The 27,169-nt window shown below is 41.1% G+C and overlaps 2 protein-coding genes across 3 annotated transcripts in view; one reads left to right on the top strand and one right to left on the bottom strand.

Annotated features, from left to right (window-relative positions):
• ZBTB10 (zinc finger and BTB domain containing 10) overlaps positions 1–18,581 on the top strand; it is a 39,441-nt gene extending 20,860 nt beyond the window's left edge. The window contains exons 3-5 of one of the 2 annotated variants that reach the window (XM_067553572.1): positions 7,627–7,728; positions 13,368–13,543; positions 16,455–18,581. In XM_067553572.1, the coding sequence (XP_067409673.1) occupies positions 7,627–7,728; positions 13,368–13,543; positions 16,455–16,760 (584 nt within the window). In that variant the 3' untranslated portion in view covers positions 16,761–18,581. Of the gene's footprint in view, positions 1–7,590; positions 7,729–13,367; positions 13,544–16,454 lie in introns of both variants that reach the window. The other variant, XM_067553571.1, reaches the window with a different exon arrangement.
• Positions 18,582–23,465: 4,884 nt separating this feature from the next.
• The window catches only part of LOC137156679 (trichohyalin-like), a 34,371-nt gene continuing 30,667 nt past the window's right edge, over positions 23,466–27,169 (bottom strand). Inside the window, exon 9 of the mRNA XM_067553570.1 lies at positions 23,466–27,049. Coding sequence (XP_067409671.1) covers positions 26,882–27,049 — 168 coding nt within the window. The 3' untranslated portion in view covers positions 23,466–26,881. The remainder of the gene's footprint in view (positions 27,050–27,169) is intronic.

Below are 27,169 nucleotides of genomic sequence, written 5' to 3'. Positions count from 1 at the left end.
GTGTACTTAATACATCCAGAATCAAGTGTGTTTGGCCTCTCTCTTAATACAAGGAAAGCCACCTAAATACAAACAGCAAAAACTGCTTGGTCTTTGAAAGGTTTTCAGAAAGACTAACGAGTCTGTGATGCCTGCCTTAGAGGACCTATCTGTTAGAGGAATATTAAGAGTCTTGTACATCAAAAGGCTCTGGATTCCTGGGATATGGATTTTTGCTTTATAGAAATTCTTCTACTAAATTGCCTCCAAAATGGCTCTTTAGAGCCCTTCTGAAGGAAGCTCTTCACTTCCTGGATTTACATGCTTAAAAGAAATCCCTTCTGTCAAAGACTACATTGGTCCCATAACTCTAAGCAAGGGAGGCTTTCTGGTCTAAAAGATGGCTGAGGCATTTTACTGCTGCCAGGATCATCTGCTCCTAAATGTTCTGGGCGGTTCTGAATGCCCTAAGGAGCTTTAGGTAATCTCAAGATGGTCCTGATTCAGGTGGACGGTAAGGTCACTGTCTTCTAAATAAACAGACTCACTGTGCCAGGAAGTCTTGAGAGAAGGCAGGATTCTACAGATTTTCCTAGTTTACTTGACAGCAAAACTTGATCACTGACTGAAGCCAGTGTGTGACAGATCTACACAAATGATCTCTTATTTGGTGTAGTGAATCAGTTGTTTTTAATGCATTGGACACAATAAAGATTGCTGTGGTATATGAAGTGCCACTGGCCCTACACCACCTCAGTTCCTTCTTTCCACATGGGACAGTTGTTGGAATGGATCTTCTCTTGCATTCACAAGTGCCTAGTGGATTTTTGTTCAGTTCAATAGGTAGTCTTGTAAATAGTTATTATTCTAGTTTTGTAGATTAGTGGTAGGTTAAGAGTAGTGGTCCCTTTGGAGGATGGTTGCCCAGCAGCAGGGCATGCCTTGGTCCCCGGGCTTCAAACAGTGTACAGAATGCCACAAGCCCTTTGTGCTTCATGACCCTCATCATAAGTGCCTGAAGTGTCTGGGAGAGTGACACATGAGGGATAAGAGTAGGATCTGCCACAGACCAAAAGGGACAGGGATATCTACCTGAAAGCCCTGTTAATGGAGGTGGCACTCAGATCTTCCTCGGAGCCCTCCCACTTGGACTCTTCACCACGCACATCAGCATTGGTGCAGAGCGTCCTGCTGGCACTGAAGTCTTTGCGGCACTGTTCATCATCGCCGGTGAGGAAGAAGAGGCAGAAGAAGCAATGGGGCCACTTTCCTGTACTGAAAAAGTAGTCTGGCAAAAGACCTGCATCGGACCAACATCTGATCCTGGAGCAGTTAGTCTGCTTCACCGCCTAGGAGCAGGAGCCCCCTGAGGGAGTCACCCCCGACTCCCATGAGCAGAAGGAGACCCTGTCTCCTACCGGTGCCATCAATCCCTGAGGCCTTTCAGGCGGCCAGGGACTTGATGGCCCTGCCAATGCCTCTTACTGTACAGGATTTATCCTTTGCACCAGAGCCAGCAAGGGTACCCATATCCAAAGGCAAACCCGCCATGGGGGTGCCGCAGTGGGCAGTTGATCAGCGCCGTCTCTAGCCGTGGATCCACACCAAGAGCCTTGATCTTAACACCAAGAGCTTTAAAACAGATTATCTTATCCTTTCTGCTGTTTAAAACGTTTACCTGTCCTTGTTATCTGTCTAGTCCTTTGATTTTTTTTATTTTTTATTTTATTTTTTGAGAGACCTGGAGACTACTAGTTCTCAAGTGTGGGGTATAGCAGATCACCATTCTTCTATACTGTTCACCACAAAGGGTGGACTTTGTGTATATATGGGAATTTTACCTATTCAAAGGAATAGGAAGTTGGCGCGCACACTTAGGTATGTGTTCCATTACGTAAGCTATTGAGATCCCTGTGCTGGAATCAACAATATAATCTTCAAACTGAGGGTGTTGTGTTTGTGTGCAAGAGCATGGACATAAGAGTTATCTGGTATGATCTAAAATTTCAAAGAACAATCTTCCTGCAGTAACTTTTTCATTCTTTCTCTACCGAACTCCTAGAAATGGAAGGAAAGTTACATTGTCACTTCCTCTCCTCTAATAGCCAGCTATGAGAGCAAAAATTCTGGAGTTCTCCTCTTCATCTCTACCCTGCCCTCTGGAAAAAATAGCAAAAAACCCAACCACCTTAGAACAAGCCCTGTGAGAAGAGGGAGAATAATTCCCGTTTACTCATTGGGGTCTGAGACTTTGTGATCATGAGATTGAGCTGCTGAGGTCAGTTGCATGAATGATCCCACATGGACTACAGCTGGCAGCCGGCTGCCCAGCTGTTTGACAGTTTGTTTCAGACACCTGTTAACTTCATTTGGGCTCCCTTTGAGTTGTCTTCCCATGCATGCTGCAGTTGCAGTTACCATTGTCAACCGTTATCCATAATGCTGTGTAAGCAGCAGAGTGAAACTGATTCATACAGTCTGATTTTGAGGGGACTTTCATTCTACAATAGTAGTGAAAAATTAATGTGCATTGGATGCTTCTGCGCATATGTTGCCCAACAGAAAGAAAGTTTGTCACTTGTCTGCTGCTTTAGCATTGTCAAAGGCATGTCATATCATCCCGTATATCGTGGACTCCCTACCTGCAAATGGATTTGTTAGCTGGAATTTACAAAAGTGCAGACATAACTATTACCATCCTGCTCAGGACTTAACCACCCCACAAAAGAGGGTAGGACAGGAATACAAACCTCGAGATTTAAAACACCCATCTACAATGAAGGACAAGTATAGGAGAAGGGTAGGAATGATGTTATGGCTGCCCATTAGAATTCAGTCTAAAGCATATCTGTTTTCATGTATCAGAATGGAGTGCGATGTTGCCAATGCCAACATGATATGCCCTTGGTAAAAGATTTGTTCCCCTTATGCCTGACTAAAGAAACACAATAGATGAGGGACCTGTACCCGGTTAGTTGCTGGAGGATCACCACAATATATGGCTTCTGGGTATGATGGTTTCTAAGAGTAGTTTTTTCATCATTGGTAGCTAGAAAAGGAATAAAACAAAAAACAAAGTCAAGCAAGGAGAGAGAGAAGTGGGGAGACGAATACACATTGAATGGGAGAAGAGAGGAATGATACAAAGTACATACAAACTTGTTTTGTGGTGGAGACTATTTCAAGGCTTTCTTGCACACATACAGTAGATACTAGGTGTGTGGCTTTGTGTGTGTATGTAAGGGGCGGGTTTAGATTTAGAAATAGAATTGCACTCCTCATTGAGGTTCAACAGGACTGCTTGTTATTTTTAACATTTTTAAAGGGAGATACAACTTTAAATGTAGTTTTAACCATTCTTAATGACATCTTCGCATTTTACACTTACTTCTGAATCTCCTGCTCTGTGGGTGGGTGGATTTAATCAGCTTTAAAAATTATTCTCTTTCCTGTTGCTATATAATAGACATAAGAAAAAGCAGAAGTCTGTGATGGTGCTGGAACATCCCTTGCCACGGCAAACACTACTGCCAGTGGTTTCCTTTTAGCATTAGTGTATATAGTTGTTAGATAAGTTAGAGTTCATAGTTTCAGGGATAGTTGTAGTTTAGTCCCACAGTGGACATAGCCCCAGGGAGCGGGGGATTAGCAGAGACTTGCGCTGGGCTGCTTGTCTTCCCCAGAACAGAGGTTGGCTATGGCCTCACCTCTTAGACCTCCCAGGCCTGTCCGGGACTCTCCTCTGACTCCAGGAATGGTAGGGGTACCTGGCACCTCACCTTTCAAGCGGCTATGGACCTACTCTCTCTCTGTGCTGCCCACTCTTCAGGAAGAGAAACCTCCGCACAGGGATCCTATGCCAGTGTGTCCAACTAAGGGCCCATCCAAGAGCAAGCCCACGATGGGGCCTCTGGAGCAATCTGCAACGCCACTCTCCAGACCCACATCTGTCATCAGGACCCTGTCACTGGTCCCTGGAGAACCACCACCAACAGCCGGATTCCCAGTACCAGTCCCTGGAGTCACAATGCCGGTTACTGGAATCTCAGCACTGATTCCTGGAACCATGTCATCAGTCTCCAGAGTGCCACTACTAATTGCCAAAATATCATTGCCGGCTTCCAGATGCTCGGTACCGATCTGGAGTCCCAGTACCGCTCCCTGGAACAGAGACACTGAACATCCTGGCACAGTCAAGAGGTGGAGATGAGATTGGCACTGCCATGGCTGCTGGGAGAGGACTCCTTGGGCTCAGAAGGGGAGGAGATTGCCTTGCCCAGGGGACAAGTGAATCCAGCCACAGCTGCAGGTTTCCCTGCAGACTTGACCCTAGGCTCGTGGCCACCAGTGCGATGGCTCAGACCATAGCAGTTCTGGAACCCATGGGGATTTCCCCGCTGTCCCAGGGTCACAGGTGCAGCAATCACTCTCTGTAGCATCTGAGAGATGGTCGATGATAGTATCGCACCTGCCCTCAGACCTGGATGAGGAGCCAGACCAAGCTGCGAAGGCTACAGTGGTAATCCTACAAGAGGCTGGGGCGGAAGTCATCTATTCACCCTTACTTGCCTCATCATCATCACCTGATGAGACAGTAGCAGGACCCTCCACCACAATCCCACTAGATGATTTCAGAGTTCACCAAGAACTGTTCAAGAGTGTAGCTGCAAATTTAGGCTTGCAGGTGGAGGAGCTAAAGGAGCCTGCTGATGCACTCTTTGATACCTTGCTGGCAGCAGCCCCTTCTAGGATAGCCCTTCCAGCTCATGAAGGGGTCATGAAACTTGTCAAAGCCTTATGTAAAGCTCCTTCCTGCCTGTCCTCTACATCCCAGCGGGCCAGGAAAAAATACTATGTTCCCGCTAAAGGGTTTGAATATTTGTACATTCACCCATCTCTGGGATCATTGGTGTCGGCCGCCAATGAAAGACAGGCAGGGACAGACAGGTGTTGACAGACAATACGGCATCAATGTATTATGTCAACAAGCAAGGAGAAGCGAGATCCTCAGCCTCTGCCAAGAGGCCTTCCGTCTGTGGGACTTCTGCATGGAACATACAATCCACCTAGAAGTCTCGCATCTTCTGGGGGTCAGAAACATGTTGGCAGGTAACCTCAACAGGTCCTTCTCTTCTTACCACGAGTAGTCCCTACACCCAGAGGTAGTCAAGGTCATATTCAAGAGCTGGGGAACTCTCTAGGTGGACCTATTTGCGACCAAACAGAACAGGAAATGTCACTATTTCTCTTCCCTGCAAGGAGTCGACAACGGCTTGCTTTCCAATGCATTCCTTCTGCACTGGTCAGGAGTCCTTATGTTTGCCTTTCCACCAGTCCCTCTCATCCACATCTCCTCATAAAAATGAGGGACGAAGCATGGGTCATACTCCAGTATGGCCCGTCAACACTGGTTCGGCATGTTCTAGTGATGACAACCCCTTGTGCGCTCCCAGACCGTCTGGACTTGATTTTGCAGGACCACAGTTGGCTGCTGCGTCCGAACTTCGCCTCCCTACAACTGATGGCATGGATGCGGCATGGCTAAGCCTCAAGGAGCAGGCGTGCTCCACTCTCAGGTCCAGAAAGTCTTACTGGAAAGGAGAAAGCCTTCCACTAGAACTGTTTTCCTGGCTAAGGGGAAATGCTTCTCCTGCTGGGTGGCCAAACGGAACCTGTCCCTGACCCAGATGCAATTATACTCCGTTCTGGAGTACTTACTTCATTTGAAACTTCAAGGTCTGGTGTTATCGTCGGTCAGGGTATACCTGAGGACCAGCTCTGTTTCTCAGCTGCATATGCAGAGCAGATCAGTCGTCTCTCATGAGATGAATGTCAGATTCCTCAAAGGCTGCAGAGGCTCTTTCTGCAGGTCAGGGACCTGGTCCCTCCATGGGACCGCAACCTAATCTTGTCCAGTTTCACTGGGCTCCCTTTGAACCCCTAGTATCCTGCTCTCTCCTTCACTTGTCATGGAAAGTTGCTTTTGTCGTAGCAATTACTTTGGCAAGATGAGTCTCTGAAATCAAAGCATTGTCATCAGAACTGCCCCATTGTTTTTTTGTTTGTTTGTTTTGTTTTTTAACACAAGGATGATGTCCAGCTGTATTTTCACCTGGTATTTCTGCCAAAGGTGGTATCGGAGTTTCATGTCAACAAGGACATTTTCCTGCCAATATTCTTTACAAAGCCTCACAACTCTAGTGAGGAGAAATGCCTGCACACTTTAGATGTCACACGAGCCTTCTACACTGAAAGGACTAAGCCTTTCTGAAAATCCATGGCAGCTTTTCATCATGGTCGCCGAGTGGATGAAAGGTCTACCAATTTCATCCCAGAGAATTTCTTCACGGATCACCTCTTGCATCCGGATCTGTTATGAGCAAGTAAGGGTAACACTCTCTGCCATTCTGACTGCTCATTCAACAAGAGCACAGGCATCCTCATCAGTGGCTTTCTTAGCTCAAGTTCCAATACAGGACATTTATAGAGCCACGACATGGTCCTCTGTTCACACCTTCATGTCCCACTATGCCATCATTCAACAGGCCCGGGACTATGCTGGTTTTGGCAGAGTGGTATTACAATTGGCACATCCGTGAACTCGTGGCCCACCTCCAGAGGCATTGCCTGAGAGTCACTTAACATGGAATGGACATGAGTAAGTACTCGAAGAAGAAAAGATGGTTACTTACCTTTCTTGACTGTTCTTCGAGTTGTTCATTCCATGACCCACCTTCCTTCCCTCTGTCAGAGTTCTGGCAAGAATGAACTGAAGAGGTGGGGAGGGGACAGCGGCGCCTCTTACACCGGCACACGTGCGCTACTGCAAAGGGTGCTAGAGCCGACCCTATGGATACCACTGAAGGAAAAAATGTTCAGCACCTAAGTGGAATGGACATGGGCAACATATCTCAAAGAACAATAGTTACAAAAATTCAGTAACTGTCTTCTATAGTGGAAATTAAGGTGCTTATACCAATATAGCTTATCCCTTCTGTAGACTTACAGAAATAAGTTACATCTGTTTAACTCAGCTTTATACTGGTATGAGGCATGGTCTGCACTACACAGTTTGCCAGCATAGTTACACTGGCTGGATATGAGGAAAAAATCCTGCTGACTGCTCAACACATGTATTGGCAAAACCGCTGGTGTAGACGCAACTGTGCTGACCAAAGATCGCTTCACTACATCCCACAAAGACATTAGCTATGTTGACAAGCAACGTCAGCAGATGTTCTTCTCCTGGGAGTTTACACTAAGAGTTTGGTGGCATACATAAATGGAAAAAATAAGAGGTCAAAGAGTGGGAGAATTAGGACCTACATGAGTAAAGCTTGATCCTTGAGGGGTTTTGTTGTATGAAAATTTTTTGCAATATCTCCCAGCATGGGGAGGAAAAAATGCCCAGGGTTGTAGTCTAAAAATTCCACATCTTGGTGACATTGGTTAATCTTTACTTAAAAGAAATTATCACAGTAATCAAGTTATACAGGTTTAGATTTAACACTACTTGAAAAGTTTTTCAGTTGTTTAAAAATATAACTCTTTAGAGTATTCTTTGTAGAATTTTTGTATAAATCAAGTTTAAAATAACATTACTTGTAACAGGTACTTCAAATGACTTCAAGTATGGACTGTTGCCAGGTACTTCAAATGACTTCAAGTATGGACTGTTGCCGGGTACTTCAAATGACTTCAAGTATGGACTGTTGCCGGAATCTTGGCCAAAAGAAGCTTGGGAAAATGGCAAGTAATCTTTTTTCCCTTAAAGCCTCTTTTTTGGGTCCAATGTCTTGTACTGTTAATGATTTATAGAGTAGAAGGCCAGAAGGGACTACTGTGATCGTCTAGTCTGACCTCAGCCTAGCATAGGCCATAGGATTTCCTTGAATTAATTCTTGTATGAAAGAGTTTATAAAAAAAAAAAAAAAAAAAAAAAAGGTAGATACACATAATCTTCTCTTTGACAATGTCACAGTAGCTTTTCCCAAAAGAATTAGCCAGTTAGGCTTTTTTAAAAACATTAGGCTTTACTGTCAATTAGGCTTTTACTGTCAATGTAAAATACATGGATTAGCATACAGAGAAAAGTAGATTAGATCTTTAATCATAACAAAAAGGTAAGTAGCGATTGGACGTCTAACATAATGAATGCCAGTGAAAATGATGTAGGATATGAGGCTAAAATAGGGTAAGAACAAGTTGAAGATATTTAACTTGTCAAAATAATTTTTAAGTCACCAGGCCAGATGAAATGCATCCTAAGTACTCAGGGAGCTGACTGAGAAGATATCTGAGCCATTAGCAATTACCTTCAAAAAGTCATGGAAGGATGAGAGAGATTCCAGAGGCCTGGAAAGGAGCAAATATAGTGCCCATTTATAAAAAGGGAAATAAACACAATCTGGGGAATTACAGGCCAATCAGCTTGATGTGGTTCGCAGAAAGATAAGGAGCAAATAATTAAGCAATCAATTTGCAAACATCTAGAAGATAATAAGGTGATAAGTAACAGTCAGTATGGATTTTTCAAGAATAAATGGTGTCAAACCAACCCAGTAGCTTTCTTTGACAGGATAACAAGCTTTGTGGATGGGGGTAAGCAGTACATATGGTATATCTCGACTTTAGTAAGGCTTTTGATACTGTCTCACATGACCTTCTCATAAACAAACTAGGGAAATACGATCTAGATGGAGCTATTATAAGGTGGATGCATAACTGGTTGGAAAACCATTCCCAGAGAGTAATCATCAGTGATTCACAGTCAAGCTGGAAGGGCATATCAAATGGGGTCTCGCAGGGATCATTTCTGGTCTGGTTCTGTTCAATATCTTCATCAGTGATTTAGATAACAGCATAGAGAACATACTTATAAAATTTGCAGATTATACCAAACTGCGAGGGGTTGCAAGTGCTTTGGAGGATCGGATTAAAATTCAAAATGATCTGGATAAACTGGAAAAATGGTCTGAAGTAAACAGGATGAAATTCAATAAGGACAAATGCAAAGTACTCCACTTAGGAAGGAACAATCAGTTGCACACATACAAATTGGGAAATGACTCCCTAGAAAAGAGTACTGCGGAAAGGGATCTGGGGCTCATAGTGGATCACAAGCTAAATATGAGTCAACAGTGTAACGCCTTTGCGGGGAGAGAGAGAGAGAGAAAAAAAAAGCAAACATTCTGTGGTGCGTTGGTACCAAGGTTCTCAAACTTTTTTTTGCTGGGACCCCCTTTGAAAATATTTCAGGCTGTGATGACCCCACCCAACCAAAAGAAACAACCCCCCCACCCCCCAATGTCATGCCACCCTTACTGCTGGGGGCGGTGCTGCCTTCAGAGCATCTGACCAGCAGCCACTGTTCTCTGGCTATCCAGCTCTGAAGGGCTCTGGCTGTCAGCCATGTGCAGGGCTCTCAGCCCCAGCCACAGCATGCTTGGGGGCTGACAGCTCATGACCTCCCCATAATAACCTCATGATCCCTTGAGAGGTTCCGATCCCAGTTTGAGAACTGTTAGTAGAAGTGTTGAAGGCATAAGAAGTAATTCTTCCACTCTACTCCGCACTGATTAGGCCTCAACTGGAGTATTATGTCCAGTTCTGGGCGCCACATTTCAGGAAAGATGGGGTCAAATTGAAGGAATTCCATAGAAGAGCAACACACATGGGAAAACATGACCTATGAGGGAAGATTGGGAAAAAAAAATTGGGTTTGTTTAGTCTGGAGAAGAGAAGACTGAGGGGGGACATAAGTTTTCAAGTACATAAACAGTTGTTACAAGGAGAAGGGAGAAAAACTGTTCTCCTTAACCTCTGAGGATAGGACAAGAAACAATGGTCTTAAATTGCAGCAAGGGAGGTTTAGCTTGGACATTAGGAAAAACAGTGGTTAAGCACTGGAATAAATTGCCTTGGGAGGTTGTGGAATCTCCATCATAGGAGATATTTAAGAGCAGGTTAGACAAACACCTGTCAGGGATGGTCTAGAGTAATGGGTTCTCAAACTGGGGGTCACAATGCAACATCCAGCTATGATGGGTGCACAGACTGGCTTTTAGCAGAAGGTAAGTGCATGTAATCTAATGTGATTGTCATTCATTGTGGAATCCATCATCAAGTCCTAGCTGCAAAGACATTGCCAATGTGCCTGTATGCTGTGATGGATGTTGTTATACAAGCAGTGAAGCATTTAAGTGCGTGCTCGGAATAGTGGTCTCTTTCGAGACCTCTGCAACGAAATGGGTTGTGAATACGAAGTTCTGCTTTTCCACACTCAAGTCCAATGGCTTTCTAGGGGACATGCATTAAAGCATGTTTTTATACTTCGTGAAGAGATGGCAGAGTTTTTCCTGCAAAAGGACAAACAAGTTGAACAAAAAGTTCAGTGACAAGAAATGGCTTCTCTGCTTGGCATGTTTAGTTGATATCTGTTGATAGCCTTAGTGACCTCAGTCTGTCACTTCAGGGAAAATGTTCAACATTAATAGACCTGATTAATAAAATCAGAGCTTTCCAGATGAAGTTGGATCTGTGGTGCAGGAAGTTGGACACAGACAGACATGGCATGTTTCTGACACATTCAGCGAGGAGGAGAAAGTCAACATCGATAGTGCTCTCAAGTCAGCTGTCAGTGAACATCTGAGAGCCCTTCACGAAGAGTTCTCACACTATTTCTCTGCACTACCAGAAGCACTTCATTCCTTGGTAAAGAGCCCTTTTAGCGTGACAGCAGACCAGTTACCTACTGAGAATATTCACACACAGGAACAGTTTATCAACATGATCAATGATGAAGTGAAAGCAAAATTCACACAGCTCACTCCAAACCAGTTCTGGTGCTCAGTTACAAGTGAATACCCGCTAATATCTGAAAATCTGCCATTTCCCACTACCTACAAATGTGAGAGTGGATTTTCCAGCCTTTTCACAATAAAGACAAAATCTTGAAACTGATTTGATGTGAAGGATGATATCAGATGCTCCCTTTCTAAAACAATGCCAAGAATAAAACTTGTTGTGTCAAATAAACAGCATCATCCATCTCACTGATTTTTGGCTGCTTCTGGTGATTAATTTCTGTCAAGTAGTAAAATAAAATTATACTTAAAAAATAACTTACGCTTACAACAATAATTTGATAAAAATGTTCTAGTCTTAATTTAAAATCAGTGAGAAAAGATAAATTCATTTTAAGCAATAGTGTTTAAATTTAGTATTGAACATAGTGTTAAATATAAAAAATGTTTTTTAATTTCTAAGGGGGGGTCGCACTCAGATGCTTGCTCTGTGAGAGGGGTCACCAATACAAAAAGTTTGAGAACCACTGGTCTAGAGATAATACTTAATCCTGCCATAAGTGTGGGACACTTGACTAGAAGACATCTCGAGGTCCCTTCCAGTTCTATAATTCTATAGTGATTAACTCTCTAAAAATTGTCACTCAGCATATTACATTTTTGTTAGTGCAGTTCATATTGCCTTTCTGCATGGCTAAAAGCATCGTCTCTTGAGATCCATGTTGTGTGGTCTTGGCCTTCTGGGAGCAACATCATACCCCCCCCCCCAAAAAAAAAAAACAAACAACAAAACATAGACCTAGCTAGGAGATTACCTGCAGACAACTTCTCTGAAAATTTTGAGGCTATACAAAGAAACACTCTCGTGTAACAATCATATTAATAATAAAAACATATCCCTTCTCAATAAAGAGGCTGTTCTAGGAACATACAGCATTTGGTAGTGATATCTAGGTCTTAGAGCCCTTATCAGAACTCAAAGTGTTTTATGAAGGAAGAAAGTAATATTTTCCTGACATGGGGGAAACTGAGGCAAAATGTGGTGAAATGACATGACCATGATCATTTGCCAGCATGCCAGTGGCAGATCTCCTAAGTCCCAATCCAGTATTTTATCTACTAGGAGAAACTTTCTCAACATAATTGTGGCCCTATGAAATCCGCATTAACAAGAACACAGAATCATGGAATCAAAACAATAACACAGAATTGAGCACTAAAAAAAAAAAAATGAGCACTATACCAAAAAATAAAGACATTGCTTCGCCATGGTCCTGGAGCCAGAGGAGATTAAATTAATTTTTTTTAAATGGAAAAAATGAAATCAGTAAATAATAAATCCACAATAAAAACACTGATTTCATAGGGACCTACATAAGCAGGATCTTAATGTTACACTTGAGTTTTTTAATTGCTTCTCCCCCTCCCATCCTTGCTGACATACATAAGTAGTAGGTTTTTTAAATTAATCATTTTTATTCAGGGGGTTTTATGGCACATTTTTCAGCGTAACTGTCTTTTTACTTTTAAAGATAAAATACCTGGATGCGTAAGAGTACAGATGTAGTCATTTCTGGGTTTAGATTTCTTAAAGGTGACTAGAATGCAAATAAAAATAAGTTAGTTAACGTTATGGGTCTGTTAGATGCAGCAAGTGTGAGTGCTCAGCTATTGCAAGCTGATTTTCTGAATACTACAAATACTTAAAATCCATGGTACAAATTAATTAAGGCTTTGCCACAGAGAACAGTACCTTTTGTTTAGACGCATGGAATTATTTGCTTTCTTCTTCCTGACATCCACTGCGCAGAATCCTTTCTGTGCATAGCCCCATGCCCTTAGACCTAACTGCCACCAAAGCTTCTATGTGTGTGTATATCTTGAGTTCCTATCATCCTGTATGAACATATGAATAGCCAGCCCCCGTAATGGTTCCTGAGTTCTGCTCTGGCCAACTGCACAGCAGTCATAAGACCCATTCCTTTCCTTTTGTCATATAGTAGTGTAGTATCTTAACATTTCTTGTAATTCTGAGTTTGTTTGTGCATGGCCATTGAGCTCTACCATCCCTGGTTCTAGGGTACAACTAGCTCTCCTACCTCGTGATGATACCCCAATTGTTCACTACTTCTAGAAGCTGTATCTGAGCTCTGAAGAAGGAGGGAAGGTAAATGAGGTTCTGTGCAGGCAATAGTCAGGAAATGAATTACTGAAGTTAAGTATTATGATTATTCTAAAATTATAATACAACTCACTATTAGTCTAATGAACCAAAATACAGGATTTTCCCCTCAGTTTAAAAGAATTGGTCTGTCCTTAGGTTCTAGAATTTTTAATATGAGACTGAGACTTTATAGAAAGTCCATATTTACTAGATAGGCACCTACAGTCACATCCCACTTACTGGATTGTCAGAGGGCTGAGGGACAATAAATACTGCTCTGACACATGATTCTGATATCATCTGTGTGTTGTCTGGAAAAAGCCCCCTTTTTTGCTTTTTCAACTGTACTAGAATGTATTGCAGGATAGTCTTGTTTCATTTTCTTTTGTTACTAAACACTTGGACTTTTTTTTTTTTAGGTGATTCATCTGCTTTAATCATGAACAAGCTGAAGTGTCCACACTGTAATTATGTAGCCAAATACAGAAGAACACTAAAGAGACACTTGCTCATCCATACAGGGGTGAGATCTTTTAGCTGTGACATCTGTGGAAAGCTGTTTACTCGAAGAGAGCATGTAAAAAGACATTCCTTGGTAGGTAACATTTTCTGTATATGTCTTTAAAACTTTGAAATGTTTCTTAATCTTTGGTAGAAACCGTTTCATAAGAGATTTGACATGTGAATAGTATCTATTTTACAGTAAGGTAACCAAGTTTGTCTGTGATGCCTGGACAACTATATTTCTTTTTAAATTCCCATCTGGAAAATGCTCTGTCAGTAAAATTTGTTTCCACAATCTTTCATGGAGATGGCACGAGAGTTTTGGGGCAGATGTTTCAGGAGAATTGAGGAAGTGACAGAAGAATAAGAGCAGAATTGTGGGTTTTTTTTTTTTTACAAGCTTAGTAGACTGGAAGAAACCTTCCCTTATTAGGGCAGCAGTTGAATATAACATCCTTTCAATCTGTACTTCTTCACCATTTTCTTCCCAAACTGATAACTCACTAGTCAGCTTCTCCAAGTGCGGTGTTGAAGTTGCAGCTATGTTCATCCAAAGACCATCTGATGTGTTGATGTAATATACACTTTAAAAATCCAAGTTGGGGTGACCAGTATTTCCAACCTGATGCTGAAAATGAAGCTTGTCTTCTGACACTTATTTAATATAAAATGCCATTGAACAGTTACTCACTCACTAACATGCTGTATATGTGCATGTGCCTAAATGGCTATAAGAACCAAGGTAATCACAGCACCTCAAGATGAGAAGCCAGAGAAGTGTTTATATTCTAGGCTTTTTGATTGGTATTTTCTGTGCAGTTTACAAGAGATGAGACATGTCAGGTTTTATTTTAATCCTTGGGTTGTATAAATCCTAGCTGCACTAACATTTCAGTTTTAAGGGAGTAGTAAAAGCAGGGTCAAATTGGTGGCAAGAAAAATGGTGGTATTTTTCTAAGTACTGCCCTCATGAGATACCACTTGTGTGATTTGTATTTTGAATATTTGCAGATTCTCTGAATGACTTGGGGTTGGCTCTCCCCCTCAATCTGATCCGAATACACCCACAAGCTCCACTGGCTTGTTTGAGCCTCATTGAGGGGGACGCTCAAGCCCGTAAGCCCTATTGGGCTTCTTGAGCTTAGCTCCCCTTTGCAAGGGCTGGAGAGATGTGTTCTGCTGCATTCTGCTAGGTCCTTGGGGTTGGCTGTTTCTTGAATGAGGGAAGGGACAGTGGTAGCACACAAGAATTTGTTCATTCAAGATTTCTAAATGAGATGTTGCTCTGTGTCTTTTGTAAACCTTCCTAATATTCTCCTCCCTCTCCTTCCTTAGGTATGCTTCAGCAAGCAGTGAAGCTGTTAACAATGTCAATATTTAAAGTATTGTCAATGAGCAGCTGAGTTAGTTGCCCTATTCATTTTAGTGGGTGCTGGAGGAGTTCCAGGTTTTGCGAACATCAGCTGCATCTGTTAAACTTAGTTGTCTTTTTACATGCTATTTCAGCAAACTTTAAAAAAAATTAAAGTGTAAATTCTGGGGAATAGGAAAACAGTAAGAAAGAGGTGCTGGTACACCATGCTGCTGTCTACTGGCTTAGTCTAAGCTCAGAGTAAAAGAGAACATACTATATTAGTCATGTATACCAAATTATAACTGTTCCAGAAGATATTTCAATCTAAGTGGTGGTGTAGTTTCAGTACCACTCAAGGCTTTAACTGTAATCAGCAGCAGCAGTTAATAAATAAATTTTCATTTGAGGAAGGGATTTTGTTGCCCTATCTGTGGGACAATATCCTAATGAGTCTAAACTATGAAAACAACAAAATCTGGAGCTTCTGATAACTATACTGATTCTACACATGGGTTGAAACTGTATCATCTGCATGGATTTTTATTTTTTCATCATCCTCTCTGATTGCCTTGGACTGAGTACCAGTTTCATTCTTGTCTGCAGAGGAAACCTGAGAATTTAAACAAATAGTTAGATTTGTTTAGGTTGTGTTGCTTGGGAAGGCATTTAAACTAAACAAAAACAAATTCTTCTTATAAATATCAGTGTTTATGCTGGTATGGTTGTAGCAATGTAACATATTCCCATGTAATTGAGGCCTAAGTGTTATGGTGAAATACCTTCCCTTCAACTAATTTCCATCTGATTTTAAATTGTGTTTCAGTGACTGTTGAAAAATATTTTCATATTTTATCCTTAAACAATAACAGACTAGTTATAAAACACATTAATTTAATTGCATGCATAAGCAGTTCAATCCCATATACAGGTCTTGAGAATAATCTCTCCATGGAGAAGTGGGAAACTTTCCCTAATGAATGAAGTGGAATATGCCATTAATTTATATAGGATTTAAGCTAATTTATTTTTCCTTTCTAGCCCTTAGAATTGCAAAAACACACTGGGTTCTCTTTTAGAAGAGTAACTTGATATAGTGTCTTTTTTCAAGTGTCTATACCAGTGTTTCTCAATTTCATTCCTACCCCGGAACCTTTGTGCGCCCCTACCATACCCAAGGAACCCTTGCGCCCCCATGCCATACCCTCCACCGAAAAGTCAAGAAAATCTTGCTCTTTTCAGCGGCGCGGTGTAGCCTTGATTTGGCAGCGCAGCCCCATCAGCTGTTGGGCGGCACAGTTCCGCTTCTTCGCGGAACCCTTCAACTCAAGGGTTCCGCGGAACACCATTTGAGAAACACTGGTCTATACAAAACTCTGTACAGCAGTGAAACTGACAAGAATCATGTCAGTCTTATGCCAACCAGCTGTTTAATCTGTAGGCAACAGATAAGACAATGAAAACATTGACTCTCAACCATCAGAGGCCCATTAGTCGCCCCGGTCAGCCTTTAGCTAGCAAAGTTTTTGTCAAAAACTCTTTTGAGAATCTCAACACATGAATTGACCTCAAACAATTCATGCAAATTCAGCAGGCTTTTCCAAAGGATGAAAATATGTTGCTTCTAAATAACATTTCTCTTCCTGTTCAGGTGCATAAAAAGGATAAAAAGTACAAGTGTATGGTGTGTAAGAAGATCTTCATGCTAGCAGCCAGTGTTGGAATAAGACATGGATCTCGACGCTATGGAGTTTGTGTAGACTGTGCAGATAAATCTCAACCAGGAGGGCAAGAGGGAGTAGACCAGGTGCAGGACACCGATTTCCCTAGGGATGAAGAATATGAGGAAAATGAAGTAGGAGAAGCTGATGAAGAGCTAGTTGATGATGTGGAAGAGCAGAATGACCAGTCTCGATGGGATGAATCTGGGGAAGTCTGTTTGCCTTTAGATGACTGAGGGTGTACTGCTTAGGGATGCTGCAGTTGGACACTGTGGATTGACAATTTGAGTTTTTTGACTGAAGGCTTGCAAAGTATGGTACAGGCTGGATGGTAGTTATGTTGCTGTGAAAACTGTAGGGTCAAAGCCTTATAGCAAAAAAGAATTATTAAATTTTTTATGATATTTGCACAGGACTGTACAGCATACAACTATTTGGTTGAATTATACAGAGTCCTCTCATCTAGTCAGTTATCAAAAGAAAATGTATTTTTTATTATTTATAGGATATAGCTACTTGGGTCCTATTCAAACATGGTAACTGTACTTATTATGTTACACATTCATGTATCCGTCAACATGAATGAAGAAAATTACAATCTTGGTATGGAAATATGATGACAGCTTCCCCAAATCCAATCATAGTTTCAGTGAACCAGTGAGGCTAATTTGGGCTAGTGGCTCTTATTTCCAAGAATAGGGCTTTGCTATACCACTCTTGCCCCCCCCTTATCCTTAATGGTTGTAAACTCAGTAACTTAAATATGCAGTATAAGTAATACCAACATGCTAATGAAATTGATTTATATTGGTTGGCCTTAAGTCAGCCTGTGGTCTAGGTGACAAGCACTGGAGAAGATAATATTGGCATTAATTTACTGACTTTTTCTTGACAACTTTGAATTTGCAAGAAAGCTATTTCTCTTTCGCAAAAGGCAGAATAATCACACAAGGAAAAATGACTAATCACAATTCTCCTAGTATTAGAGTATGAATAACTTTTTCCTTGCCACTTATCAAATTTTACTATATTAGACACTTTCTGGCGTTGCTGCCTGTTCTAGGTATCTTTTTGTTGGCATTATTCCCTGCTGACCATCTTTTTTTCTCCAGTGTATACCTCAGTCCAACACAAAGCTCAAAGAATCCCAGAAATGGAGAAAGAGTGTCATAGAAATATTAAATGACATCTGATTTTTTGTTTGTTAATTTACCGTAAATGTCTGCTTTTGGCTAGTTTTGTTATGCAGTATGAATTAGACACTAGGCTGTTGTGCCCATTGTTATTCATTAAAATGAACACAAATGATCTAATTTTTTAATTCTTTTGTATTTTCTGGGGGTGTTTCTAATGCTTAATGTTAAATTATGTTTAACTTGGTGGCTTAATTTGCTGGAACATATTTTTAAAAAACAAAACAAAACCAAAAGCAAAGTGATATTTGAGTTCACCCTATAGAATGCTCCACTCCCAACACTCTTTACTTCAGTTTTTGAGGAGGCATTGAAACTTGAATTTTTGTAGCCATGGACATTTTTTTTCTAAACTTGTGATACTGTACCAATGATTTCAGGCCTCTTCCTGAGGGAGGGGAGGGTATTGCACCTTTAGGTTAAACTCCTTCACTTCATCTAGCTTAATGAATTAGCTGATCATTGGACACTGCATTTGATGTATTATTATGTCACAATGAATAAATATGCACAGCATTTATCATAACATATAGCTAGGCCAGTGTGACTGTACTGTATTAAAAAAATGGAGGGTCCCCATATTTTCAGCTTTGTTTTAATTTTAAAATGAGTATATTTTCCTATTTTATATCAGGTAATTAAATTATGGTAGTTGTGTGGAAAACTGAACTATGCTTTGTCGGACAGAATCTTAATGGTGCTCCATCTGATCAAAGTTGGTATGTATTTAAAGAGACAAGCTTTACTGTTGTCCTTTTATTTCAGTAGAACAGTGATTTAATATTAGTCACTGTTTCTGCTGGATGAAACTGAGATAAGTTGAACTACAGTTATATGGGTATTAAAATGCATCTTTTTTTATGATACAGTTGTTTCATTGGTAGTTTCCACAGCACTATAAACCTGACATTACTAGTTTTTGTTTGTGTTTTTTTTTTTTAACTGAAGCATACATCTTATTATCATTGTTCTAGACTGAAATGTGTAATTCTGGTGGGGTCCAAAGTAGAAATTAGTTGGGCAAAGATCATATGAATGAAAAGTATTTTAAACATTAAAGTAATGTTCTGCTTTGTGAATATGTAAGTATAGCATAAAGATTTTTCCATCCCATTTATCCCCTTTAAAACCATAGTTTACAACAGGTAGATCTGTCTGTCTCTGTCTCTCTTTCTCTCTCCCCCCCTCTCCTTATATATATATATATATATATATATATATATATATATATATATACACATACTATATATATATATATATAAAAATGAAATTCACCTAAATCTGCTTTACTAGAATACAGCTCACTTAATGCTTAGAAACTGGACCTGGCTTGACATTCTTAATGTATTTTACTTTTTTCTCAAGGTATGAACTTATTCTCTTGAAACTGAATCTTCTTTTACTACTTAAATCATTTATGTATATCTGGTAAATTATGACCAAATTTGTTGTTAGATTGCATACAGTAAATTGAAATATACACTTGGTACACTACAGAATTGTTGTGCTTTTGTTCTGGTTATATTTTGAAAAACAGGGTTTATTATAGATTGAGTGTAACTTATAAATATTCAAACATTCTTATAATTGATTGGCCTTAGACTCTTCTGTTGCACTGTGACAATCTCTATATGCTTATTAATGTTTAACTGTTTGGTGTCAGAAATTCTGTTTTCTTAATGTAACATGAGGCACTCTTTAGTCATCTGGTATGAAATAGGTAAGTACAGGATATGTGCTTGTTCTCACATCTGAGAAGTGAAGGAGCTTGTTTCGAACATGGTTTAAAACCTGAATACTCTGAGTTAATTGTTGCTCAGTATCTTTCATTTTAAATAAATGATAACGTAATTAAGGGCTGTGAATTGAAAAGGGACAGAAAGTGGGTTTGTTTAACCACCTTTTATATATCATGAAGCAAAAAAAAAAAAAAAAAAACATGAACCCTTCCCTTTTCAGGCTGCCTATAGTGCAGAAAGTGTTTTTTATTTTGCAAAGCTGTGATAGCTGCTCTTTAGAAGCTCATGTAGGTCCTTTCTTTTTAATCACTTGTTCGTGAGGCAGGGTGATAAAATTCATAGGATGCAAACAAACACAATTTTGATTAGTAATTTCATTCTCCTTATCAAACTAGATATGCTACAGCTAAAATAGATAAAAACATAGATGTATGAGCAATTTATAATGTCTTAACAACATATTGATAGCATACCGTACCCAAGGAGCATCTTCCCATTGTAATGTTAAATGTCTTAAACACAAAGATGGACTTTTTTCCATCACACAAGAAATTCACAGTTAAGAATTTGTTGTAGGAGTTAATCCATCCTTCTCTCCGCTCCCCTCCCCCTAAGTGAGCTTAGTTTTTGCACTCTGGAAACTGATACACTTGATCCTCAATAGATATAACCCAGGCAGCAGGTGTTGAAGCTACCAGTCACAATAGTAAAACACTTTTTTTGCCTCTCTAAATGGATACATACATTGCAACGCTCTTCTTTACAGCTTGATACTACCAGAACCTTTTGATTTCCATTTTGAAGGGAATGGGTACTAGCCAATAAGAGAAAATTAAGTCCTGGACACCGGTATCAATAAACTTCCTGTCTCCCAACAGCTGGCATAGCTCTGTCCAGCTGAGGAAAGTATTGTTAGTTATTTGACATTGGTTTTAAATCGCTGAGCTCTACTAAAATATTCTTAGTAAAACAGAGAGGGTTTGGGTTTGTTTTTTTTAATATCAGACTCTTAATTCTGTTTAACCAGAGTTGGGGGAGGCCCTTTACTACAGAGGCCCCTACTTAATCTGTCTCCAAGGAACTGGTGTTGAGATCAGTCACTGCTTGTTTCTCTAAGATTCCTTCCTGAACCACTAGGCTCGGGGGGACATTTTGATGGAAAGACTGCCTCCAAGTGGATCAGAGAACAGTATAGTTGGTGCTTCTAAAATTCCTGTTGTCTAAGGTTCTTAAAACTCCATGCAAACATAAAAGCTTCTGCATCTGCTTAGATTCTACATAAATAATCTAGATAACAGAATATGTGACCAACCTGCTTAACCTGTAATGAGAAGTCTTTTATTTACCGATGGATGAAAGTTGTTGCCTATATGACAGATAGGCAGTTTCCCTCCCTTCCCCACAACACTCAGAGTGTATTCCACTAGAGACCTGAGCCCATTGGATGAGCACATCTGCCAGGGCTTGCACAATCTGCAACTTAGACATCCCTTCAGACATTCTTGCTGCTACAATAAAAGCTAGATGTATTGCCAAATTATATCTGCAGGAGGGGGGATTTGTGTGCAGTGGTTTGATAGCAATACGCTCTAATTTAGCACCTGGTTCTGTTTTGGGAGTTCCTATTCAGACTGCCCAGGAGTGTTAGGAGAATGTATACTTGCTAATTGTCAGTTTTTCATCTAGTCTTTAATTGAACCAGTCTAGGGCCTGGTCTATCCTACAGAGTTAGATTGACAAATCACTTTGCGTCTACATATTTATGCATGTATCTGTACTCAGATTATGCTAAGATGGGTCTCTGGCTGATGTAAGCACCCTTTTACAAGGCAAAATAACCCCCAAACACCTCCCTGAACAGCATAGAGCCATGGTCGGCCTACTGCAGTCGATGCAGTGAGAATATAGGCATTGCATGACCTGTGTCAACCCTAACAGTCCTCCAGTAACTGTCCCAAAATGCCCCATTCCCTGCTACTGTGACCACTTTGGTCACAATTGTAAAGTCCACTGACCAGAGGTCACAGAAACCATCTCCCCTCTTGTGTGTTTGAGATAAGCTGGTATGTGTGCTAGCCCTTAATGGTTGTGGGTTAGTGTTCAACAGCCATGCCAGCTCTGTGCACTAGATGCAATCCTGCCTGGAGAAGACAGGAGGTATTGGATCTCCTTGGCCTATAAGGCAAAGAGGCTGTGCAAGCATAGCTATGGGCCAGCTGTAGAAACATGGACATCCACAAGCAGATTGCAGGTGGGGAGCAGGCAAAGGGGTATGATGGGATCAGCTTGTAGTACTGCATGAAAACAAAGGATCTTTGCCAGAGCTACCGCAAGGTCAGGGAGGCCATCAATAGATCTAGTGCTGCCCTACAGACTAGTCACTTTTGCAGCAAACTGCATGCTATATGTGATGGAGACCTCTCCAGAGCCCCACGGGTCACTGAGGAGCCCAAGACACCCCTGATGAGAATGGGGACATTGGGGGGGTGGAGGGGGAGGAGACAGCCAAGCTGCCACCAAGGCCTGTTTGAGACTTTGCCACAGTCTAGCCAGTCCTGCCAGACGAGCATGGATGAGCTTGACGAAGGGGAAAGGAACTTGGGTAAATGTATACATGCATTTTTTTCTTACAACGTTTAAATTTAAAGATGACACCCATCCCCAAATTAACGAGAGACAGGTGTAGATGTCACATGATTTTACTCCTATGAGAAGAAGTAGAGGTATAACCAACAGAGGTAGATTTGATATCTGCTTTTCATTCCCAGGGTTGTGAGTAGGGGGCATGTGGAGCATTTTGTTAGTGTACATTGGAATGTCCCTCTTATCCTCCTGAGAGAGTCTGCAATCCTCTCACAAGGGTTTCTAGGCCCAGCTGCTTTATTCCTCCGCAGTAGGACACTTACCCATGACACTCTCTGGTGAGTTTGGCTGGCACCATTGCTGTAAACAGGCTAGTGATATACAGGCCCAGGCAGCTTCGGGATGTTGGTAGCAGCTGTAGTCTCTGTGCCTGTGTGATCCTTTAGGGATAGTGGGGGGCAGAAGAGATCAGCTAAAATCACCACTGCCTATGGAATATAATGCCAGTTTTTCAGTACCATTGCCCTATATTCTTTCTTTGAAACGGGGATCGAAATTGTATAGCTTCATGCAATAGAAAATCCTACGATTGCCCTGGTGGACCACACTCACCATGGTTGATGCTGGAGAGGTGCTGAGCTGAGGCACACCAAAGCTTGAAGTGTCCATAAGCATTTTTTAATTAAAAGTGTTTATGGGAACAAGGGAAGAGAGTCTTGAAACATATCTTTTCACTGAGTGTAAATCCAATTAGCACAACTGTCTGTCTTTATCAGCAGCTTCTGGTGTGGCCACCGTGCCCCCTCCATACCTGCAGAACCTAATGATCCAGATGAAGAGGAGAAAGAGGACCAGGAATAATTTGTTCTGCGAAATCCCGCATGCCAGTGCTGCATTGGACCATGAACAAACAGCTTGGAGGGCTAATATGACCAACAGTATGGATAAGGAAAGAGGACAGGAAACAGGACCAGGAGAAGGAAATGCACCAGAACATAATGGGTCTTCCCAGGCAGCAAACACAAATGCTGCAAAACTTGGTTGGGTTCAAAAATCTCAAATTTTTTATCCTTTGCAGTCCTTGGAGAACTCCATGGTTGCTGCTTACTACACCTTTCTTCCCCCTTCCCTTTCCACAATGTTTCAAGTGACATCACGGGCTGCAACCTTACCCGTAGCACTCTATGCTGGGAGCCAGGAAGGAAAACCAGTTTCATATACACTGGCCTGTGTGAACTACAGTTGGTGCATGCGAAGCCACAACAGACTATATCTGTTCATTCAGATGAACATAAATGTTTACTCCGCTTCCAATTTTAAAGCTTCACCCTGTTATTTTATTAAACTTAAATATTATTGCCTATGGTTATTTTGCATATTGTTTTTCCGCACTGTTTTTGTCTGTCAATAAAGTTCTATTTTTGGAGAATCAAATTATCTTTATTAGTTCAGAACAAATATTGCAGAATGCATAACAGTATTCCACGCAGCCAGTACTTGCAAAAGCACACCAAGCACCACGTAATTCATAGCTTCAGGAAAACACCCCATCATAGTTATACAATTATAGCAAGTGCTACTCAGTTTTTAACAGCATCCAAAGCTCCATGCCCCAAGAATTGTCCAGCACAGAACACTACTGTGGCTCACTGTTAAAGTACTTTTTCAAAGCCTCCTTCAGCTGTGTAGTTCCACATGGGGGTCTTGTAATGGCCTCTGTGTCTGCCTGTTCAGAGTTAGCAGATAGCTGCTCTGCCTCCACCCTGGCAGCAGCTTTTCCCCCTTTGCCTCAGACACTATGCTAGACACAACAAGCAGGTATAACAATGAGCATATTTTTTTCACTGAGATCCAACCTAGTGAGTAAATACCGCCAGCCTCCCTTCAATCTACCAGAAGCATATTTAACTGTCCTTCACCTGCTGCAGTACTGGTAGCTGCATCCTTCCTTGGTGCTGTCGAGGTGGTGAGTGTATATCTTTTCATGAGCAAGGGGTAGGCTGGGTCCCACAGAATCACTATTGGCATTTCAATATTGCCAGTGGTAATCTGCTGGTCAGGAAAGAATGTCCCGCTTAAAGCTTACTTTGAACAGTCCTATGTTCTTAAAGATGCAAACCTCATGCACCTTCCATGACAAGCCCATGTCCATACCAATGAAGCATCTCCTGTTATCCAGTGCTTGCATGTGCATGGAAAAGTAGCCTGTTCTGTTGATGTAATCTGTCGCAAGGTGGGTTGGTTCCGAAAGAGGGAGGTTTGTGCTGTCTATTGCTCCACTGCAGTTCTGGAACCCCATTATTGCATAAATCCATGATATTCTGCACATTGCCGAGTCACAGTCCTGCATAGCAGGAGATGATTAATGGCCCTATGCACTTGCATGACAATTGCTTCCTCCCACCCTCCCTTGGATTTTTCAGCTCCAAAATGATTTCCCATTGGCCAGTAGCAAACTGGTGTTGCGAGCTTCCAAAGTGCATTGGCCAGTCACTTCTGTACTGTCAACACAGCTACCATTCTGCTGTGCCAGCGCTAGAGGCCTGGGGAAAGTTGGCCACATAGATCAAGGAATGTGGCTTTTCACATCCAAAAGTTCTGCAGCCACTACTTGTTATCCCTAATTTGCATTACAATACAAGCCACCAGTCAGTGCTAGTTTCTTGGGCCCAGAAACAGCACTCTACTTAATCTGCAGCTGCACCAAGAATGCCCCCAACAACCTTTACATTGGGTTTTTGTTTTTTTTTTAATTAATTTTTTGCTATGTCCTTTGGCAGACTGTCCTTGAAGAAATTGTCATGTCTCCCATGGCTGCTGTATTCCCTGCACAACTGCAAATACAGGAGGATCGTGTGTCCTGTATTTGCAACATTCATAAGAATAGTGCAGAGCTCTGCAGGCTCCATGCTTCTGTCAAAGATGGTGGAGATGGAAAAATGCAGAATGGGTGTGTGGGATTTTTTTTTTTAAATGCATGGAAATTATTGGGTTATGGATGGCTTTATGGGATGGAGAAAGTTGCATGCTGGAAACTGCCTATTTTCCAAAGATCCTTGGGTGAGTCATTTTTATCCAACACGTTACAAAAACTTCCCCAAAAAATTGCACCAGACAATGGCATGTGGCACACTGGGTATTTACCCATGATCCACAGCACATCTGTATTGAAACAATTGCTCCTGCTGAGTGTGTGCAGCACCAATGCAAGCAGCCAAGTATGTACACACCCAAGTAATATACACTACTGTATGCCAATGTAACTTGTATTGACTATGGTTTGTAGAGTAGATACAGTCTCTGTGTGACCCATGGCAGTGGTTTAATAATGAAGACTTCTTATAGTTGGGGTTTTAAGAAATCTTTTAACCAAATACCATCTAAAGTAGTTAAGCTTATGAGTCTATCCTACCTTGTTAGTAAGGGACTACTGCCTTTCCATGTTGGTCAGCAAAATGGGTCTCCCATCTTACCTAAAACGTTTCTACTGTAGTGCCTAGGGACCTCAAACGGAGTAGGAGCTCATGAAAACGAGCACTATGCAAACAAGTTGCTTTTCTCATTTTGCAGGAATAGCCAGTTTTTGGTTAGTCATTTTGTTTTGTTTTTAAAAGGCTTGGGAAGTTTGAAATTGGAAACCTGACGAGAAATTAAGATGGGATAAATTCTGGTGATCTGAGTGCTTTCTGGTGCCAAGAGGAAATGATGAAAGAGGAAAAACTTAATAAAGATCAACCCAAGGAGTCAGTAATGGTGTAGTGAATAGGCCGTTGGATTTGAGGAATATTTGAATACCTCTTGTGATGAAGGTTTTTTGGGGCTAGATGTACATCTGTAACTGCAGTTTGGCAGAACTAAAATTGCTATAGAAACCTTTAACTTTTTTGAATTTCCCTGCCTTTTGGGAAGGACAGTTCTCTAACTGTGTAGAGTTGTGAAGTCTGACACTTTAAACTGAAGCAGATTTCAAATTAAGTGCAAACATGTTTTTCTTATGGAAACTGTTTTCTGTTCATCTGAAAAAGGCTAAATGGATTGTTCTAAACTTCCAAAATGGTCAGCTTTTGTTTACTTAATTTATTTAAATAAATTATTTAAATAACTTTAATTTACTTTGAACCTAAGAGGACTTTTTTCTGAGAAAATTGAGAATGAACTTGCCATTTCTTCCTTAATTTCAGAGTTGTAGGCAAGATAACACTCGATTAGTTCAACAGAGAATTTTTCCTGTTGATCCTGGATCCCCAATGCTCACTAACTTTTACTTCTCGGGCTTTCAAGAAGGTTCCCACAATTAACTTTAGAAATGTAGCATAGTCTTATACGTATTGATGCCTTTGTTTTTGGTAGAGAATGTTAGTGTTTGTGTGGCAGGGACATTCATTTAAATAAAGCTCTCTCGTTGTATAATTCAAAATGAAATGGAAAATCCATCACTGTTCGTGTTAAATTCCAGAAGCATGTTTGTCCCCTCAAGGGCTCATGTCAAGGCTGGCCACCTTGGTTAGGACAGGAGTGATGACTGCATGGGACTACCCTTGGAATTAAGAAACACCACTCCTTGACAGAAGCCAGCTTCACAAGGGCTGAGACTGCCTTTACGCAGTGTTCTTAGCCCACCTTCCCAGGTTCCAAGTGACTCTGATGGGGCCTAGTTTCATTTGTTGTGTTGAAATGCAGAATGCTATTTTTGAAGAGCAGTATGCTTTATATAGGTGCTTCAAGACATACCTTTTATTTTTTACCATGGGAAGTTAAGAAACTAATTTTTAGAAGCGTCAGTTTCATTTAAAAAAATTACTAGGTTAGCTCCATTTCAATAAGCACTTCCCTGAATAGAGCTCATTTTGCAGGTGACTTGTACGCTGTTAGAATATTGGAGAATGTTCTCCTTCTTTCTCTCTGCAAGGTGTGTTCTGTTTCCACTTGAGATTTCAGACTATGGAGGTCATAGGACATAGTATTAACATGTCCATGCATGCGACGGATTTCATCTTCTTTCCCAGAAATCTAGGTAATTGAAAAGAAAAAGACATTAGTGTTTTCGTATAATATAATTTAGGGGCTAGGAAGAGTCTTTGCTCTAAAATTTTATTCTAGGGTGAAACTTGATATATAAGCATACATAAA

This window comes from Emydura macquarii, unplaced genomic scaffold (assembly GCF_026122565.2).
Source record: "Emydura macquarii macquarii isolate MOO-44397 ecotype Brisbane River unplaced genomic scaffold, CSIRO-AGI_Emac_v2 contig_1477, whole genome shotgun sequence".
NCBI lineage: Eukaryota > Metazoa > Chordata > Testudines > Chelidae > Emydura > Emydura macquarii.
Note: the sequence above shows the minus strand (reverse complement) of the source record. Positions and strands in the feature narration are given on the sequence as shown.